This window comes from Seriola aureovittata, chromosome 14 (assembly GCF_021018895.1).
Source record: "Seriola aureovittata isolate HTS-2021-v1 ecotype China chromosome 14, ASM2101889v1, whole genome shotgun sequence".
In the NCBI taxonomy this organism is placed as follows: domain Eukaryota; kingdom Metazoa; phylum Chordata; class Actinopteri; order Carangiformes; family Carangidae; genus Seriola; species Seriola aureovittata.
The window spans coordinates 24,314,121-24,334,624 of NC_079377.1; the positions used below are offsets into that span (position 1 = coordinate 24,314,121).

General features: G+C 42.8%; 1 protein-coding gene across 4 annotated transcripts in view; it reads right to left on the reverse strand.

Moving 5' to 3' along the window:
* atrnl1a (attractin-like 1a) overlaps window positions 1-20,504 on the reverse strand; it is a 219,055-nt gene that overhangs the window by 143,923 nt on the left and 54,628 nt on the right. For 3 of the 4 annotated variants that reach the window (XM_056394524.1, XM_056394522.1, XM_056394521.1), the window contains exons 11-18: window positions 16,840-16,924; window positions 14,922-15,133; window positions 13,506-13,624; window positions 12,718-12,834; window positions 11,803-11,935; window positions 8,394-8,581; window positions 4,706-4,919; window positions 4,397-4,588 (exon numbers count right to left, since the gene is read on the reverse strand). In XM_056394524.1, coding sequence (XP_056250499.1) covers window positions 4,397-4,588; window positions 4,706-4,919; window positions 8,394-8,581; window positions 11,803-11,935; window positions 12,718-12,834; window positions 13,506-13,624; window positions 14,922-15,133; window positions 16,840-16,924 — 1,260 coding nt within the window. The remainder of the gene's footprint in view (window positions 1-4,396; window positions 4,589-4,705; window positions 4,920-8,393; window positions 8,582-11,802; window positions 11,936-12,717; window positions 12,835-13,505; window positions 13,625-14,921; window positions 15,134-16,839; window positions 16,925-20,504) is intronic. The other variant, XM_056394523.1, reaches the window with a different exon arrangement.

Sequence of the window (20,504 nt, forward strand, 5' to 3'; positions counted from 1 at the left end):
CACAACTGTAATTTAATTTCCATTTATTGCATTTCACTGCAATTAAATTATGAGTTAGGGCCGGGCTAATTTAACATGCGCACGATAGAGAGCTCTGCTTGAACCGCAGACTGATGCGTTTCAGCAGATAGATGTGAAGCCTTGCTCACAGCAATGGCTTAAACGAACAAGTTTAGTCGGTGTACAGAGAGACAAGCACATAATCGCTCTGTTAAGATAATTCGTTGACAATAAAAAAATATACAGTAACAGCTGAGCAGCTGTGGTGGAGAAAATGTGGAAACTGGTTAGTGGGCGGCGTCGTTGTGTGAGGGTGATGCAGCAGAAGGTTTACATGCATCAACACTTCAAAATAAAACACAGAAGAAGAAGAGTAACGTGCTGGTGGTGCAACAGTCGTCCTCTGTGGACCTCAGTCTGCTGAAAGCTGCCGGATCGAAAGTCTCTAAAATATATACCGATATCAACTGAAGCTTTTCATAATCATTATTGGTCAAAGTCGGGGAACAACCATTTCTCTATGTTTTCTAAAACTTCATGTGAATGAGAGGAAAAGACACAACTGTAGTAACTAGGTCAAAGCCACGAGTCACACAGAGGCTTAATGCCTTTATATATGTTTCTATTCCACTCTTGTGTTTGTTTCCAGAACCTTCTCCCTGAAATATACGGCTCTGCTGAAATCAGTGTATCAACTGTCGTCACTGACAGAAACTAAACACAACAGATGACACATGTTCTGAGGAACTTGGGCTACCAGAGTTGCAGCAGAGAAGAAGAAAAAAAATGGCTTGTTCCTACTGAGGGAATTCTCATCTTCTCAAGAAGCACAATCGTCTCGGTGCCACATTCTGTTCATCACACCAGGTTTGATATTCGGTGTCCCTGGATAGCTCGTATCATTCGGCTTCATCTTGTGTAATCCATTTGCTCCTACAGTGGTCTGACAGTTAGCATCGCTGCAGCCAGTAGCACACAGATCTGTGAGCACGACATACATAATACATCAAGTGCAGGAGCCATAAGCTGCCTTCTCTTCTCTTCTCCAAGCATGTGAAGCTACAAAACAGCACATATCATGTGGGATAGACAGACACACACACACACACACACACACACACACACACACACACACACACAAACACACACACAAGATTGCCTCAGAGAAAATAAGGCTATTTCTCTGCAGCAAAACCAGTATCAACTAAAACAACATAACAACCATCCAGCCTCCGTGTGTGTGTGTGTGTGTGTGTGTGTGTGTGTGTGTGTGTGTGTGTGTAATCTAATACACCTGTATATAATCCCATCTTTGTGCTGTGGCAGGGCAGGAAGGTGTTTTAGAGGCAGCAGTTTGTGCTGCTTTTGTTGTGTTGAAATCTTATCAGGTTAAAGTGCTGACTTTTATTTTGGAGGATGTTGGTGGAGGGTTTACCGGACGATTAGTGCAGGACGCTTAAAACCTTTTTATACACAGACCCCAGAGTTTAGGACAACGCAACAAGAGAATGAACCTGAGTTAATTAACTTTGAAAATAAAAAGCAGCAAAATATGGAAATATTCTACCCAAATATTATTATACGTTTTATCTAACTATAGCTACAAAACAAAACATGGGACAAGTTTATAAAACATGATGCATCATTACAGATTAAACTACACTTAATTAAACTTAAATTAATCAAACGCTGTGTAATTATCAAATAACATTAATACACTGACAAAAGCCTTTTATTTTTGACAGAACTAGTATTTCTTTTACCATGTAGTAAAAACAATTTTTTACCAAGTATCTGAATGACTGTAATGTTTTTTAAAGTTCATCAGTTTCATCAGCTGTTTTCTTTGTGCAGCTGTGATCACAAACACCGCACTCAGAAATCAAGCTCAAGTCGTGGTCTTTGCAGAACGTAAATTTCCGTTCTTCTGTTTCTGATATTTGGTATTGATTAATTAGCATGATCATAAATACTGTTGAAATATGAACTAGCGTCGGATGATAGATGCAGGATCAATGCCTGAACGTGGGCATCCAATTGTAGCTATTGCTGAAATACACCTCACAAACTACAGAGCCGAGCGATGTTGAGCTGCAAACGTCTAAGAAGGAACATTTATAAACTAATTTACAGCTGCTAATTTCAGCGCGTCAAGGCTGCAGGTACAAGAGCGTTAGGGACCAGATGCTCGAGGCGGAGAGGTGAAAGGCTGGAGAGAGAAAAAAAAGGAAAGAAAACAGCAGTGAGAAGCTCAAAATTGTCACTTAAGCAAAAAGAAAAGTCCATTTTATGAGAGGAAAACATAAAACGACGGCACAATAAGGCTGAGGCTGAAAATAAGCTTCCTTTTGAAGGAGCTCTCAAAACCTCCAAATTTGACTTCTGGGGCGACGCTGAAGCCAATTATTTCAAGAGGTTGTGTTTGAGGAGAGTGTAGTTAGCCTCCAGCTGATAGGAAAAATGGGAATGATACACAAAGCCTTGGGCCAAATTGATCTGATCAAGAAATGACCCACTTCAAATTAGATCCTCAAACAAGCAATGGTTTGTTTTAGTTTTTTTGGTGAAAGCAGCGACCAAAGCAGAGGTCATGAATCCTTCCGCTGCCTGGTTTCCACAACAAGACGTGATTAATCCGAAAAAGCAACGAAGGGAAAGCAGCAGAACAACGTCAAGTATGAAACTTAAGGCGAAGAGTGACGGACTGTAAACGAGCAACGACGCTCTGTCTGGGAATCCGAAAAGCTAAAATGTCATACCTCACATTACACGCCATTTACATCGAACAACAAAGGTAAAAAAAAAAAGTAGCAGAACAAACGCCTCCTACGCATCTTCTGTCACCAAATAAATTCTGATAAGAAGAGGGAGAAGCAGTGGCATTGTGTGAGAAGTGAAGGTAAAAAAAAACGAAGGAAGGGAAAACAATCTGTGGCTTTGCTAACAGCAGGCTGGAGAGCTGTCTGCACTCGGGGCTGCTGGCACCGGTACGGAATAATAATCACCCGTAACAAACATATACCTGTTCCCTTAACTCCAGACACAAGAACACTGTGACACACCGACTATTTGTCTAACAAAAGACAGAAAACACAGATAAAAAGTTTCGCGTTGAGGGGAAAATCTTTGACAGTTTGAAACATACACAGCTGCAGAATAAAACTGGACTTACACTCAATATATGGCAATAAATAAGAAAGTCTTTGTTGCCGTTGGATGTTTGTTCGGCTTCTGTCTTTCCTGCCACTGGTTTTCTACCTGGATTTGACTTTCACTTACAAAAATCATTAAAAAGAAATGAACTGCAAACTATTTTTTGACAGTATGAACATCGAAACAAGACCTCAAGACCCCCCAAACAACAAACACCAGACTTAAGAGAATATGTAAATGATCCGGTTCTGCCCCAGAAGTTAATGGGGGTTCTTCCCTGGCCCATCTAAATCCTAACCTCCTCGGTGCAGGTAATAAGAGACTGCAGCTACTACAGAAACGTTATTTAGGCCAGAAAATCCTTTCATGTGGACCAACAACCAAACGCTTCATAAGTGTCACAGCGGCGTCTGGTTCCACGGTTCATGACAAACGCTCCCGTGCTTCCCACACGGAGAGGCGGCGGCGGCGGCGCTTCACCGTCCCCAGGGAGGCGTTAACATGAGAGGAATGTTAAAAGACAGCGGCGAGGACTTCATATCAAGTCAGCCGTGTGTCATTGCCGATGATCGATTTTTCTGCCGTGTAGCTACAGGAGAGAGTGTGTGTGTGTGTGTGTGTGTGTGTGTGTGTGTGTGTGTGTGTAAGTGTGACGGAGGCGTAGACCAGACTGCTGATAAGAAAGGGATCAATAGGAGTCTATAATGGCTCCATGTTCACACACACTCGCATCATGAAAGGTATTAATAGGGTATTTCACACCACCTTATCCAGCTGTCTGATCATCTGCCTGTCCCTGCTGCAGAACACATGTATTCTGACTTCTGTGACTTCTTCAAACGAAAAAACAAAAGATAAAGATGATAGATACACATCTAAAATCACATCCCATCATCTTGTTCTTCTAAAATCTCATCTGCTGTCATCACAACTCTTGTGCACTTATAGACTTTTCGGTCCCGAAGGTATTTGATTTTGCTCTTGCAATAGCTGATAGAGTCAGTTTGACTCCCGGGAGTCACCAAGGAAACAGCTGAGCTTCAGCGCTGATGATAAATCAAAGCGCTAAGAGTTTCATGGCTGTGATTAAATACAAAAAGTCACACGAAAAAACAGTTTCTACACAAAAGTACAGTGAAGAAAAAAGCGAAATAATCTGTCACTTTCTTGCAAAAATAGAAATAACATAATGTAAAAAAAAATACTTCCTCACAAGTAATAAAAGTTTGGTTCAAAGTCTCACCAGCGCAGTCTTGGGTCTTCCATTCCAGACACTGTCCGTAGGGGAAGGAGATGACGTACGCCGAGGAGTCGACGCAGCGTTGCGCGCTGCCGCACCACATGCACTCCATGGCCTGGCTGGTGCAGTTGGCGCAGGTGGTTCGCAGAGCGCAGGGAGTCTTGCAGGGACGAGCGCTCTGACTCTGCGGGCTCCCTGAGCGATGGGACAGATGGAGCAAAAGGTTATTTATTTAGTTGTTATCAATCATGTAAATGCTGTTTTTCTCATTTTCATTTTCTCTCCTTTTGTGTTTTGCTCGTCCGTCCTCACCGGCGGGTTTCTCGCAGATCAGGCCGTCCGTGGTGGCGGTGCAGGGGTTGGCCTTGAGTCCGGCCACCTGAGCCCGCTCCAGGTAGGCGCAGAAGCCCGAGTCGCTGGGTTCTCCCGGTAACCATCGCAGGCTGGTGTTGGTGAAGGGCGACGCGTCCTCCCACCCCCAGTACGACACGTTGATCTTCCTCAGGCCGACCCACGGAGATAACCTCTGCAGGGGCGGAGAGGAAGAGGGAGTGTGTTAGAGCTTTGTGGCGTTGGGTCTTTGGTTGTATTTCCTCTGAATATAAACAAGGCCAAGCTTCTAAACTGTTGAAAAGTTTTCATCTTTTGTTATGAGTCTGATGAAGACGGCCACATTAAATGTATCTGGAGCTCCCAGGTCCTACAACAGGGAACCTTTCCCACCGTGGTTTTTGTGTCTCGTAATTTGTACTGTACAATATCAGCGCACCAAGGTCAGGCAGCCTGAAACCGCTGAGCTCTCATGGCGAGGAAAATCTCAGCCACGATTTGAATATCTCATTTTCATCCGCAGAATATCCAAACAAAATACACAAGCTCCACTGCAGCACTGTGGAGGTGAGGTCAACCTGAGGGGAACACACACACCACTTTCTAGGCCGATATAGAGGTGGAGAGGAAATTTTAAATCAGCAATAAAGAAAAAGAATCTTAATAAAGCTTGTTTTGCTTCTTGTTTTTTTTTTTTTAAAGGAGGAAAAAGGGAAATAATGAGTCCTAATTGCATGCAGTTCACATGTTCACAGGGACAATGTCCTAGAAACGCTAAAATAAACAAAACACCACAACAGGAAAAACACAAAGAGTACTGGAATTAACAGCTGGAGTTCACAGTCTATATGAAGCTGCTGAGAGGACGCCTCCTTTTACCAGGAGGACTGATAACTCTGCACACACACACACACACACACACACACACACACTATGTTGTGTTTTACATGAAAGCGGATCTTAAATCAAACCTTCTTCAAATGACTGTAATGGTTATAAAAGCAGGAGCAGTAATTACAGCGGCTCATTAAGAGCAGCTCAGCGAACATCTGAATTATTTGCTGACAAAACAAGTGTGATGTATTTAATAATGGCACATAATGATGTCGGATAGAAAATCAAACATTTTCCCCAACAGTTGTGATTGTAACACCTGCAAGAAGTTTCTGATCTTTCCACATCACTGTTATTGAAGGATTTTCACGTGCGGCAGCTACGTTTCCCTCCATCGACCGGCGGCTCAGCCGGCGACCTTGTTGATTGATTTTAATGATGAATTAAATTTTTTTAAAGAACGAAAAGTCGATCAACCTGCAAATCAACGGGACAAACTGCTGCCATTTGTCAGCTGAAAAGAAACTGTGGGAAATCTGAGCGATGACGGAGAATCTTTTTTTAAAGATTTAAAGTTAGAATTTACAAAAACGCACTGAGGAGAGAAAGACGAGCTCGTTTCTCTTCTTCTAAATCCATCACCAGTTCTCGGTCTTCACAAAAACTCATCTCCGTCCTGAATGCTTTGTTTTTCTACTAGAAGCAGCTGCTCAAACGACCTGGGATCTCCCTTCAAACCATGTGACTACGACGTCAGAAGTGAAATAATTCTTCCACTTGCGCTCTAGACCAGAGAGAAAATCTAACACAGATTACTGATCATCGTTCCCTTGGTGACACGTTTAACACTCTCCACCTGAGAATCGACGCGGTTGCAAACAACGTGGCTGTTTTCATCCTGCTGCGTGAGGCACTTTTGCGCTGCATGTTTGTCATGAAAGGTGTCGAGTTAAACTTTTACACTAAAGGATCACGCAGAGCTCGTGAAACCGCATGTCTGTCATCCGTGAGTATCTCTCTTTTAGTCGGCGTCTCCCTTTGAAAACATTTTTATTTTGTTTTTGCTAAGGTGGTAAATGAGAGAGAGAGAGTCACCAGCACTCGTCACCTATAAACATCAAAAAACCAGATTTGAAAAATAAGAAATGACAAAAGAAGAAATGACGTTAACCACATTCTTTCAACAGTCTCCAAATATTTTCTCACATTTTCTCCTGCTGCTGCACATTTCATCAGAAACTCTGTGTGTGTGTGTGTGTGTGTGTGTGTGTGTGTGTGTGTGTGTGTGTGTGTGTGTGTGTGTGTGTTAGCTTCTCAAATAACATTTTCACCATAAACACAACGAGAGGAGAGGCGATCGATCCGTTCAGCTGACTGACTGTTTCCCGGCTGCCAGCTGTTTTTTTTTTTTTTACGAAGATGAAAAGTGATGAAGCTGATTTCTGCGCCTTCAGGGAGAGCGAATGATTAACACTTTATTTTTTATTTATTTTATTTTTTGGTGGAATTAAAAATAAATAAATATCCCGGTGAGAAATTTCCCTCCTCTACCTGCTGATATCAAAAACTCTGTGGTGCAATTAAAATATTTCTTGACACGTCTTGAGCTGTGATATTAGTCTGAATATTAAATAGCCCATAAAGCCCGATGAGGAGTGCTTTCAAATTTCTCGGCTGTGATTCTTCACATCCTTGATTGGTTGTTGTGATGCGTTCATGTTAAATAACTCAATCTTTATGATCCTGAGACCACACATTCCCCCGACATCTAATCATAAGTAACTACGGATTTATGATGCAGAGGTAACGCGTTGTCTTGGCATCTTACGGTAAATCACACTGTCACAGGAGCCGTGTTATGTACATTATGTCATATAATGAACTCCGGGGAGCTGCATATCAATCCGCTCGTCCACATCAATCAGCCACGTGTCACTTCATTCTCTACAGGGAAGATAAAGGCAGCCGAAAGCTGTGATTACACTCGGATACAGTGATTTGATTGGGCCGTACCTACAGGTGTGTGTGTGTGGTGTTGCCACAAATGTGGAACTGTAAAGAATTTGCATTAGTTTACCAGCCTGATAACATACAGGCACTTTCCTTATTAAAGGAGAGACTCGTTAACTGTTTTAATACGGCGCTCACAGACCGTATATAGTCAAGGCTTCAGCAGTGAGTCAGTGTGAGTATTTTGAGTATGAAATAATAATATTTAACTTTATTTATATAGCACTTTTCTAAGTGCTTAACAGGAAGAACAGAGGTAAGGTTTCTCTGATACGTTCAAATCCAGGTGTGCGATGACTCACACACTGAATCCAGTTAAATTAAACTAAAATGCGTCTTAAAAAGTGGTTTATGGGTCATTTTAAGTTACTGGTCGGTTGCTGCAACGCTACTCCAGAGTTGGAGTTGAACTGGGACAGGATCACTTCATGGCCAGTGTGACCAGGAGGAAGGGTTACAGCGACCAATAACTCCTGCAACTCACGTACACGCATGTGAGTATTGTGTTAAAATTGACATTAGTGACATTAGTGTGTGTGACGTCAGGTTTTCTAATGTTTACAAGGTTAAATAATCACCGGTAAACAGTCAGTCAGGACGCTTACATACTACTTCTGCAGCTCTAATTAAATCGGGTGATCTCACCAATCGTGGTTGACGTGTGGTTTTTCTATCTTATATGGACAAGTATGAACAGCCGCAGCAATTTCATAAGCCTGAGTGGAAAATAATGAAAGGCTTTCACCACTGCTGTTAGCACACAGGGATCCTGTCACCTCCTTTAGTTATGAATTAATTCTTTCTTTTTTTTTTTAACACCACCCACCTTATCTTGCAGCTGGTATTTCTGAAGCTCTTCCAGAACAAAATTAACTTGTTTGTCTGTGAGCAAAGATGCAATATTTCCTCCCAGGTTTTTACAGTAGTGCTGGGCGTTATCGTAGCTCTCTCTGCTGGAGTTGATCCTCAGGCAGGCCTCCTCGACATGGTGCCAGCCCTCTCCACACAGCTGGCCTGCACACACACACACACACACACACACACACAAACACACACACACACACAGTTTCAACACCTTCACTGTATCTGTATTAGCATGAATTCACATATAAACACAAGTAAAGACCACAGTGAAAGTCTGGGAGCAACCTTGTCGTCATTTCACGTTCAAGAAAACACGTGTTGTGTGTGTGTGTGTGTGTGTGTGCGTGTGTGTGTGTGAAGAGACGAGTTTGCTAAAGTGGAGACACCGTCACGATGCTGCAGCACACTGCTAATGTTATCATGCTAATATCTTCATAGTTTTACTACACTTGCACAAAACACTTAAGTTGACAGTTTCTCCTTAGTTGAGGAAAATGTTTTTGCAGCAGTGAAAGAGATTTTACAGCAGTAAAAATGTACTGTTTCCATGGAGACAGTTGATTTGCTGCACTAAACTGCGCTGCCAGAATCAGCAGACATATCTCTCGTTAATGAGGTTTACACATGATCTTGTCGGACCGTATTTAGAGGCTGATGTAACCGTTGATATACGATGTTGTTTTTTGATCTGAGAGCACATTCCTGCTTCGTTCCGACCCGATCGCCGCACGGAGAAAAGCGATTATCTGTAATGACGGAGGGGTTCTATTAACAAAGCGTGAGTAAGGCCGGCAGACGGCTCACCCATAAAGACTCGTACGTGCACTCCCCGTTCTCATCGGGGTCACTCGGTAGCGTCTCGCGGGGGGACGCTGTTGTAGTTGGGAGGCCGTTCAATTTGCCAGGATGAAAGGGGAAGGAAAAGTTATTCTGCCTCCACTGAGCGCTGGTGTTTATTTAGGACTCCAGGACTGATTACATTCACAGGCCCATAATAGCTTCCATCACCAAGCTTTTAATGCGACATAAAAGAAAATACCTGCTTTCTTTATTTATTTTTTCCCTCCCAACCACTGTGTGATAGAAATGAGCAATAATCAACCAAAAAATGAGGAGGAGGAGGAGAAAGACGGATGAAGGGGGAATAGTAGAAAGTAGAAAAATAAATAGACAGATTAGGTTACGGTCTTTGTGTGAAAGCAGAGATAAACACGTCAGGCCATTTAGAATAATTAGTCATAACATGGTGTCTAAAGAAAAGGCCACAGCTGCCACGGCGGCGGAGCTGCTCAGTTCATTTCAGCCTCACTGTTCCTGCACATGTATCTTCACAGGAAAACACAGGAGCCTCGTCTCTTGCCTTATCACACTAATGGACTGTGAAACCCACAAAGAGATATTCATTTCATCTGTGCAGCCGACGACTCACAGCGATTTTTGAGCTGAACCATAGACTCAACTGTACAGCACGGGAAAGTAGAGAAACTTTATGTTCTTATGATTTACACGAGGCGTGGGTGATCTCGATACAGTCCAGCCCAGATATTGTGATATATGATGTAGGTGTAAACGATTTTATTTACCACATATGGTGGGAAATATCGTGATATTTGATATTATCGAACATTGTCCCAAATCCGATTTACACAGAAAACAGAAGCTCAGTGTTTATTTTTTAACTCCTCTTCAAATCAATGAGGTTTAAAAAGAAAAACTGAGGAAAAATTGTCGTCTCTAACTTCCCAGCTGTCGAGAATAAACAAGATATACTGGGAGACTCTGTACTCAAGTTCATAAACAGCAGGAAATGAATCAGAAAAAAATAAAATATCATATCAATAATATCAACAATCAACAGAAATATCAAAGACGTACAAGCTGTTTTCAGTATTTGTTTTGACACATATGGATGTCGACAGGACTTGGATAATACATGAAGTGTGCAGGGCTTATGGCGGCACCCCCTGCATATCACTAAATTATAATCCTACAATATTGTAGATTTATTTTTAACAGCTGCGAAGCGGGCGACGAGTCAGGAAGCAGTTCAGAAGTTTTAATCTGCAGAATACAGTGATTACTCCGCGATAGGATCGCAGCTCAGATTTGGGTCAAACTGGTTTTTTGGTTTTGGTTTTTACAGATCTAGGTTACAAACAACCTAATGAATAAATTGTATTAAATGTAGAAGCATCTGAAAAATGTTGTGGTAACAGAATTGTGCTCAGTTTTAGACGTGCAGTAGTTTAGAACAACTAGTTAACAAAACCACATTTTCTTGGATTATACTGCAGTTGTCCATGTTCGTACTACCTCGCCTTAACTCAGCACACAACAAACCGAGGGGGGGGGGGGGGGGTGATGTACCAGGCTGCGGGGCTTTAATGTGGACAGAAGAAAGGGAGCAAACGCAGTACCATCTTCTGCTTAAAGCTACTGCAAACTCCCAGTTCCAAGCAGAACCAGCTAGCTCGCCCTTTAGCGACACCACCACCGCGAAACTGGATCACATGTGGATTCAAATGGCACGGGTATTTCCTTTTGCCCTAAGTCACGGTAGCACCAAAGTCACACTGAGCGCAGCTCCAGAGTACGGAGGAGGACTTTGTGGACTCTAGTTTTTTTTTTTGTTAGTCAGCCAAAGATCTGTATCCAGAACATCCAGTAAACACTTCTAATTGGCCTAGTTCTCTTTGCAGCTGTGTGGAGAGCACATCTCTGAAGTGTGCGTTCATGAATGTATGCTAATCCTGAATGTGCACATGCCTGCATGGATGTATGAGGGTGTTTATTTGTGAAGACCACTAATAATATGCAGCCACTTAGCGTGGGAACATGCAACTGCTCTGAAGCGGAGTGTGTGATGTGTGTGTATGTGTTTGTGTGTGCAACAAGAGGACAGCATCCCCTCAACGACTTTGAAGGAATAAGTATAATTACTTGGGAGATGATGACTGCGAAGGCGACTCCGCCAGACTCTTAATAATGTATCAATCAACAGCGTTCAGTCCGGTGTCACGCGTAATCGAAAAAAGGATCCACGCGGCTTTTTATGAAAGTACAATTTATGCACGCTTGCAAGTATCTGTGTGCAGATCCTCAAGGTGTTTTAATTTTTGCTGCATAATGCCGTTGCCTCAGGAAGCAGCTTATAAACTAAGTTTCTCTTCCCAAAGATTTCCTCAGAATAAAATGAGTTTTCATGAATTTAATTTGAGCAGTGTCCTTCAGAAATATCCTGAGATGGGGGGGGGGGGGGTTGTTTTCTTCTGCAATGACGCAGGGAGATGCGTTTCATGCTCCTGCTGTGTGTGCATTCATGATGGTGTGTGTGTGTGTGTGTGTGTGTGTGTGTGTGTGTGTCTCCTCACTCGGCAGCGCTTGACACTCCTGCTGCTGCGGCTCCCACTGACAGTGGACGTTGAGGGAGCAGCTCCTGCAGTTGGCCAGTCTGAAACACTCCTGCTCCTCCCTGCGCTTACACCTGGTCGAGTCTCTCACCGACTTCACACACACACGCACACACACACGCGCACACACACACACACACACACACACACACACAGAGAGAGAGGAGACAATATCAGTACCAGTTCGACTCCATCCTCTTCTACTGCTGATGCAATAAACTTGGAGAGATCAATACAATGTGCAACAAAAGGCCGAAGATGAATAAAGTGATGGTCGAGCCGAACACGACACGCAGAGTGAAAAGATAAAACATTGACACGAGGGAGGCGTTATATTGAGAAGGACTTTTTCTTTTTTACTAAAGTTGTGTTTACCGTAGACGCCTTGTGCGTCTCGCTTACTCCTCAGCAAAGACAAACGTCTAACGAAGAAGATCTATATTCAGCTTCGTGCCGCTTCATCCTGACAAGGTGAACTGATCATAACGAGTCACAGAAAAATCTCTAAGCAGATGTTTTACCTCGGCCCCGTTTCTTAGCTGATTTACCGAGACGTCGAAGAGACTAATATTAATGAAATTAACGTTTTCGTGCAGAGCTGGATTTCTCTGTTTTGATTGTTGTTGCTGATCAACGCAACACAAACAGATTTTTGATTAATTACAATTAAATATAATTTTTAGCCGTTTTCTCACTGCACTCATTTGTGCATTTTCTACCGTTTGAGATTCTAACACATGCGTTAGATGTGAACGTGGCTTTAGATTTCACCCTCGATTTCCATATCACCTCGGGGTCTGTTCTGACCTGTATCTGACCTCTGACCTCAACCTGACGCAGCCTAACAAGAGGTGTCAAGTGTCAAACAATACACACATGTCCCCTCCTCCTGGCTCCGTGTTTCCACAAGCTCAGCTGATGTTCAGACAACATGGATGGAGGTGGAGACAGAGACAGAGCGCCGCCATGCTGCTGGGCCAGCTCCAGAGTCAACTACACGCACACGCACGCACGCACACGCACACGTACACACACACACACACACACACAAAAGCAACATGCAGACACATACAGAGAGAGACGGAGAGAGAGCAGGGTCGGGAGTCAAAACAGAGAGAGAGACAGAGAGAAAACAAAATGAACAAAAACACTCACTAATACAAACTTCGCACATCTTGAATTATCTGATGTTATCTTTTAAATCTTTTAATTTTTTCAACATCCTTGAAAGGTTAAAAGATGATGAAGTTAGATGACGAAAATTTTTGGGCGTTTGAATTAGAGGACAATCACACACAAAGACCATGAGTGAGCTCATTTAAAAAAAGAAGGAATAGCTGAGATATCGACTTCTTTAAGCTTTTCCAAACCTTCCTGGAACCATCGGCTCCAAGTTTCACCCTGTACACAGAGCGTTCCCTTTCTGTTCCACTGGCTCTCATCTAATGTCGCCTTTTATAACGTAACAGACAGAAGTGCAGTGTAATTTACGGAGCACGTTCATGCCTCCCTGAGTAGAACGAACCCCTTTTGATTTCAAACACAACTCTACCACAACTCCAGCAAACCTCCCCTCACAATCCAACCCCCGGGTAAAGTTTGTTCTACAATAACCAACGGCGTGGAGCGCTCGCTCTCACGGACGCCCCGGTGAAAGGACTCACCACGGTGCAGTTGCTGGATGCAGAGATGCACTTCCTGTCCTCACACCACTGACAGCCCCAGGTGTTGGCGGTGCAGCTCGCGCAGTCCGAGAAGCGGAAACACTGCTCGTCTGTACTGTCTGGAGGAGACGAGAGACGAGAGACACACACACACACACTTCCTGTGTTAAATGAAAATATGCTCTGCCACCATTTGTAATCGTGTTGTGGTTATAAAAGCGTTGAGTAAAGTCAGTCTGAAACGTCATGAAGGAAACTGGAACAGACGGACTCACGTGGCGTCCGTGAACGAGCAAAAACGCTTTTATGAAGTGTGACCTAATGTGATTTCTGTGTGATTAACAGGTGTTTTACACATGGGCAGGGAATTTATGTCATGCTGCTTTTATTTCTTTTATATCTTTTATTTGTAGAATAAATGTTAATCTGATTTTGATGGATACACAGCGGCGTCTAAAAGCCTCACCTGTTGGTTTCCATTTATTTCCACAAAGAAGAAAAACCAACGACCAGATTTGCATGTCATCAGTTATTTTTTTCTTACATGACACAGAGCTGAGGCAGGTCTTTAATATCACACACACACATACACAGATAGTGTATGCAAGTATACGGTAATGAATGGACACCAATGGACGATTTAAATAGTCGATAAAAAGTCCAAAATATGCAGTTTAAATAAAAATGCATGTGAGCTGGAGTTATCAGTATGTGGGGGAGATGGTTATATATTATGTTTGCCATATATTTCTCATGAGTATCGGCTTTACTTGTCCTTGCAGATTATTTCTTTTTCCCTTTTTCTTTTTAGAAAAGCAATAAAAAGTGAATTCAAAAGAAAAAATACATGTGATCTGCAGCAAACAGGCTTTCACATGCAAAAACCATGAGTACGGCCCTTTAATTTATTCAATCTATGAGTAGTATTGTTGTACTTAAAACTGACAGAACAACCATTATCATAATTGCTTTCAATCTAAACCTGCAGTGAGCAGCCTGAAGCAGAATACCTGGAAACACTGCTGCATCTACATCTGGCAGAAACAGATGAGGGGGAGTGAGAGGAGGAGGAGGAGGAGGAGGAGGAGGAGGAGGAGGAGGAGGAGGAGGAGGAGGAGGGATTGGACCAATCCTAATTACTTTAAAATGAGGTAATTGTTGCAGCATTGACCTTCTGTTCCCATAATTATGTTATGCAAACTAACCTCAGAAGCCAAATACTTGAGAATAATTATAATTCTCGTGGAGAAAAAGAATGGGTCTTTTGGGAGCAGCAGTCCTGTGTGACTGCGCTGTGCGTTTCAGACAAAATGTTGACATGACAAAGAAAGGAAGAAAGAAAGAAAGAAAAAGTCACAGACACGGATGAAATGGCAAAGAATGAGCCGGGCAGACGGCAGCCCCGGGGTGACGCACCGGGTCGCGCGGGGCAAAGCGGCGCCGGCAGAATCTCCTCAGGTGGTTTCGCCTCCCAGGGGACACATCTACTCTGGACCCAGTGGCAGCGAAGGCCCGGCCCGGCAGCGGCGCACAGAGCTGGGCTGGAAAAGGCGGGGCAGGACGGAGGGGTGTAGGCCAGCACGTCGTTCAAGAGGAGGCCCGAAAAACCTCCAAAGATGAACATGGAGCTGAAGAAGACACAGGGAGGATTAACACGGCTGTGGGAAGGGGGAAGTTTTGTTTTATAGAGACAAAGAAGAAAACACCAACAGAGATGAAGACAGTTAGAGAAACGATAAGAAAACAGGAAAAACCTGGGGGGGTGTTGTTTAAAGCCGGACGTGTGAAGCTCAAAGCTGACATTTACGTGCTCAAAGCTGACTTTTTGGTGGGAAAATGGCGTTAAAGGGGTCAGCGCCGAGTTCCTCTGGATCACCATCGAACTCTCCCAACCTTTTTAAGTCGGAGTATTTGTTGTCATTCAGTTTTCCCACCAAACAGGCCTTTTGTCCTTCATACAGTTTTGAAGAGCATATAAAACATCACAATTTCAGAATATGGGAAGATTTTTTTATATTTATTTAAGTTATTTAATGTATGAATTTTAGACATCAGACATTTCACCCCTTATAAAGTCGATATATCTTGTTTACATTTACATTAATCCATGAGAGGATTCCCAGCATCACCACTTATTTTTCCCAGTCTGCCCAGCTCAGAGCAATAAGAAGCTTTCCTGGTAATATATGTATAAATTTAGACTCTTTTGATCCAGTGGATATAAAAATATTAAATAAAAATATCTTTCTAAAGGTTTATTTTTGACATATTAGTAACCTCCTTCCACATCCCCATAAACAATGATAAATAAGAGCATTCTTTACATTTCATGTCGTTGGTGTTTCACCGACCTATAAAACGTCCCGTAGTCTGACTGGAGTGAGAGAAAAAACATCTTTTATCAGACTACAGTGCAGAAGCTCCGAGAAACCCTCGACGTGATGTCGAGTTATCTTCAGGTTTTTCATGAGGTGAAGAAAAAATAAAATAAAATACACAAGAGAACATCGGCTGAGGAATTCAAGGTGCGTCAACAACAGCTGTTTCCTTCTCTCACAGTTCCACGCAGGTTTCTCTCTTTGAATGCCGCAGTCTGAACGGTTTGCCAGGAGACAATGCAGCCATTCAAACACTGTGTTATTTTAGAAACCACAACACAAGGCTGGAGGAACTGCTTCGACTAACTTTTCTGTGTGAATGAAGCAAAACCCAGAGATACAGATTCAAAAATGGGAAAAGTATTAGAGAGAAATACATGGTGCATATATATATATATATATATATATATATATATATATATATATATATATATATATATACACACACACACACTGTATCTATACATAGACGTGTAGGGAAAGTACTGAGCGTCAAGCAGAAGAAACGTCCACATACAGACAAGAGATGAAGCGGCAGAGACACAGTTTGTGAAGCAGAGAGCTTCAGAGAATCCAGCAGAGGGAGAAGAGAAGTGTAAACTAAAACTAAATATAACACTGAGATAAAGACATCAATCCCTAAACAACCGTCTACAACTGAGGAAGAGAAGGACGGAGAAGAAAGTCGACAGAGACTCTCTGAAAACTTAGAGGACACCGCAGGAAGACATCAAGGAAAATGTAAAAATGTACCGAGGAATAATGCGCTGTGAATATACGGGTTTTATTTGCATAAAATATAACTATAGTAGTTTAGCAGATTATTTAGCAGAGACTGAAATGACACCGCTGACGTGTCCTCAAGCGACGCATTAACTCTCTTGCACTCAGATGTTCTATAGAGGTCAGAGGTCGGACGAAGTCGGGCAGTGACGAAAAGGAAGGAAGGAACTCACCCGTTGCTCACCACAGCCGAGTGTCCAAAGCGGTTGACGTCGCGGTGCAGCCCTGGTCTGGGGAGGACCGTCCACTCGTCACAGGCTGAGGACACACACACACACAGACACACACACACATACATTTCTGTTATAGCTGTCTGTGCTGAGTGTGTGTGTGTGTGTGTGTGTGTGTGTTTCTGGGTGTGAGATGAGAAACTACAGTCAGTGAGAAGCAGAGACAGAGGGGAGTCGATGCAGCTTCTCTGACGCTTTTATTAAAAATGTATTTATTCAGTCGACGACACTTTAAGGTGTTTCAACACAAGGAAACGCTGAGGCGAGTCTGTAGCTGTAGATCTATTGTTTCATCATGTGTTTAACAGTTTAGTTTAGTTTCGCCAGTTGCAGTTTGTTTTTTTACACTTGTGATTAGAACTATATTTGCCGTGTCCGGACATTTCATTTTAGAAGAAGCCTCTTTCAGTATTTCTTCTTTCAGACGTTTATGAGCCACTTGTGATTTAATAAAGATGCAAGCTGGAAGAATCTTGGTTGCCATTTTGAATTCAGTTAAAAAGTGATAAAACTGTGTTTCCTCTTGCCTCTAGTAATGGAGTTGAAAGGTTTAATGCCAGTTCAGTGGAAATGACAGATTACAGCCGGTAAACATCGACTGTAAATAATGACTCAGTCTTTTCTACTTTTTAACATTTGCAGATACGGCCACATATAAGTGGACATCCTAATACCACACGCAAACGTCATGTAACGGTTCACCGCCGCAGGGATTCGATATTTTCATCTTTCATTTCAACCACTTTTCTTCCTTTGTGTCATTCTTGGAGTGAGGAGCGCCTACGTTAATAAGCAGCTGAGCCGCTCCCCTCATGTCGTCACAAGGAATAAGAGATCATTATCTTTACCTTTTCACATAAAATGATGGTGATAAGGAAAAGACAGGGAAGATGACTTCATAAAATCTCATCTTGAAGTCTCTCTCTCTCTTCTCTCTATCATCAGCTCTGTGTATTTTACTGTTTAGATTTTACAACTCTTTAATGTTTTAATGACGCCTACGTGCTTCCATTACATTAATATCTAAATGACTCTGTGTGTGTGTGTGTGTGTGTGTGTGTGTGTGTGTGTGTGTGTGTGTGTCTGTGTTGGGTTAGTGTAAATGTCCCACTTAGCCAGATGAGCGTTCCCTGAGCGCTAACGGATATCAGCCGGTGGAGCCGGGGACTCGCGGACGCCAGGTTGCTAACGACCTCGTTAAGCGCCGCGCTAATTGGGAGCCCCTTGTTTAAGAGCGAGGGATGCGGTGGAGGACAGAGGGAGAGGGGTCGTCCTAATCAGCACCAAGAGCAATGAGTTCATCACTAGCAGGGGTCAAAGGTCAGGCGTATTAACGTGCCAAACGAGACTAATGCTAAACTGAAGCCTGGTGATGCTGCAGCTGGTGTGAACGAGGGATGTTTATTCCCTCAGTTCAGCTTGTCAGGCTGCGGTTCGACTGCTCTGACCGTACCTGTGAAAATGAACACACCCTCCATATTGTGCTGGGAAACAGCGGCTTCTAATTTTTATGCCAAGCTAGGCTAACAGACCGCTAGCTATAGCGCTGCTTCACATTCAGTGCAGGAAGCGTCATTCGACAGGTGTCACCTGTAGCAAACACCGGACACGTCGTACGGACAGGAGCAGGCGAGGTAAATCTTACAGGTTTGATGCTTTGATTGTTTTTGTTGTTTTTTCTAACTGTAGTTGAAATGCATGAACATTATTGTTAATAAGTCTTTGCCATTGTGTAGAAATACATTCAGAGTTGTATAAATTAGCATTAGACACGCTGACACGTCGGTCTGGGGATTTGAATATTTAATATCTCTCGCATGGACACAGATGTTCCGTCAGCTGTACTTTCTTATAACCTGTAAAGGCTCCTGCATCAAATTGACGCCTCTGCTCAGGTACTCATCAGTCAGCAGGTGGGCTCCGCTATCCGTCAGCTAAAATCCATATGTGGCGCTAACAGTTTAAATATTTTTCACTTCTGGCACTTGAGACTCCGGAGCTCTAAAATTAGCTCAGGTGCTTCTGGGAAGTCACACGACCGAGTTACTTCCCCCGAAAAAAAAACAGTCCCCGTCATTTTAGCTGGAAGTTTGGCAACTAAACTGTTTTTCAAAATGCATCTGAAAATTGATTTTCACAACATATCATATCTTTTTTTTTTTTTTTTTATTTGAAGTTCTATTTTTAATTCTGCCAACATCATGTGCTCTGAGTTTAAATGATCTGAGGGTTTTATATTTTGCAGTTCGTGGCCGTTTTAGAGAAAAGAAAAGAATAAATAATCACATTAAAATAGAAGATGCATTTCTGCCATGTGTAAAAATCCTGTTACATTACAACAGTTAATGTTTAATTTTCTTAAACCACATCTTGATCTTTCCCAAATCTTAACCTTAAGTATTTCAGTCATTTTTGAATTGTTTATTAACACTGAATAAAAGATTTCATGAATTAGTTTAGAGACAGTTCAAATATTATTCAGTGAACAGATTCCTAGTTTGTAGTTCAGCACAGTCGTGACACTTTTCCTCTGTAAATAAATAAAGTAATTTCTTGTCTTTTTATTTCAAGCTGTTCCCCGTCTGTCAGTGAGACAGTTTCCTTTTAGCCGTTAGTACGTCGTGGTATTTGTTTGTATTTTACTGCACAGCACTTTGGTCAACGGGTTGTTTTAAATGTGTTTTATAACTACACCTGATTTGATTTGATTGACGGCCGATAACACTGATGAAACAAGTTTCAGTGTTTTTGTTCGTTTAAACGTTAAAACACCTGTTTGCTAAAAGTAAAAAAGGCGCCTTTGTGAACTTTGTGATTCGGACACATGGATCGTCTCCCGCTCAACACCTGAACTCCAAACTCCATCCACAGCTAAAAACTTCTGCCATAAAAGGAATCAGCCTCAGTGACTCCTGATCACATCCTGAGACTGACGCCGCCAACCTGTCCACCAAACAACTGCAGGCTCAACAGATACTTATCAGCCACAACACACACACACACAGACACACACACACAGACACACACACACAGACACACACACACACACACACATACACACACACACACACACGTTCATAGGGACAGACACATCAACACAGATTTTAATTTCCTCTCAGGATATGAGAAAATCTGTGTTAATAATGCATGGTGGGACAGAGAGAGAAATCATGAGTCTAGATCGGAGCAGGCAGGCAGGACGGGCTGATTGACAGTTTGATCCGATCAGCACTAATGGAGGTCCTGATGAAGAAGGGTGGGAGGAGGAGGAGGAGGAGGAGGAGGTTTGAACGGCAGCCACTGTCTTCTCCTCCAATATATCACAGCTCCTACATCTTCCAAACAAGCTCCCAGCCTGCCCTGGGCCTTTCAACGGGCCGTGCCATGTGACCGTGTGTGTGTGTGTGTGTGTGTGTGTGTGTGTGTGTGTCAGGTGTGTCAGTTGTGTGTTTGTGTGCAACAGACAGTGTGTGGGTGTGTGCCTGTGGTGTGTCAAGTTGGAAAGGACCACGATTTTAATCAGAGTTCATTTTCCCCCCCAAATCTAATTAGAAGTGTGAGGGGGGCAGGGTGGGGGGGGGGGTGGGGGGGCGGGGTGGGGGGGGGGT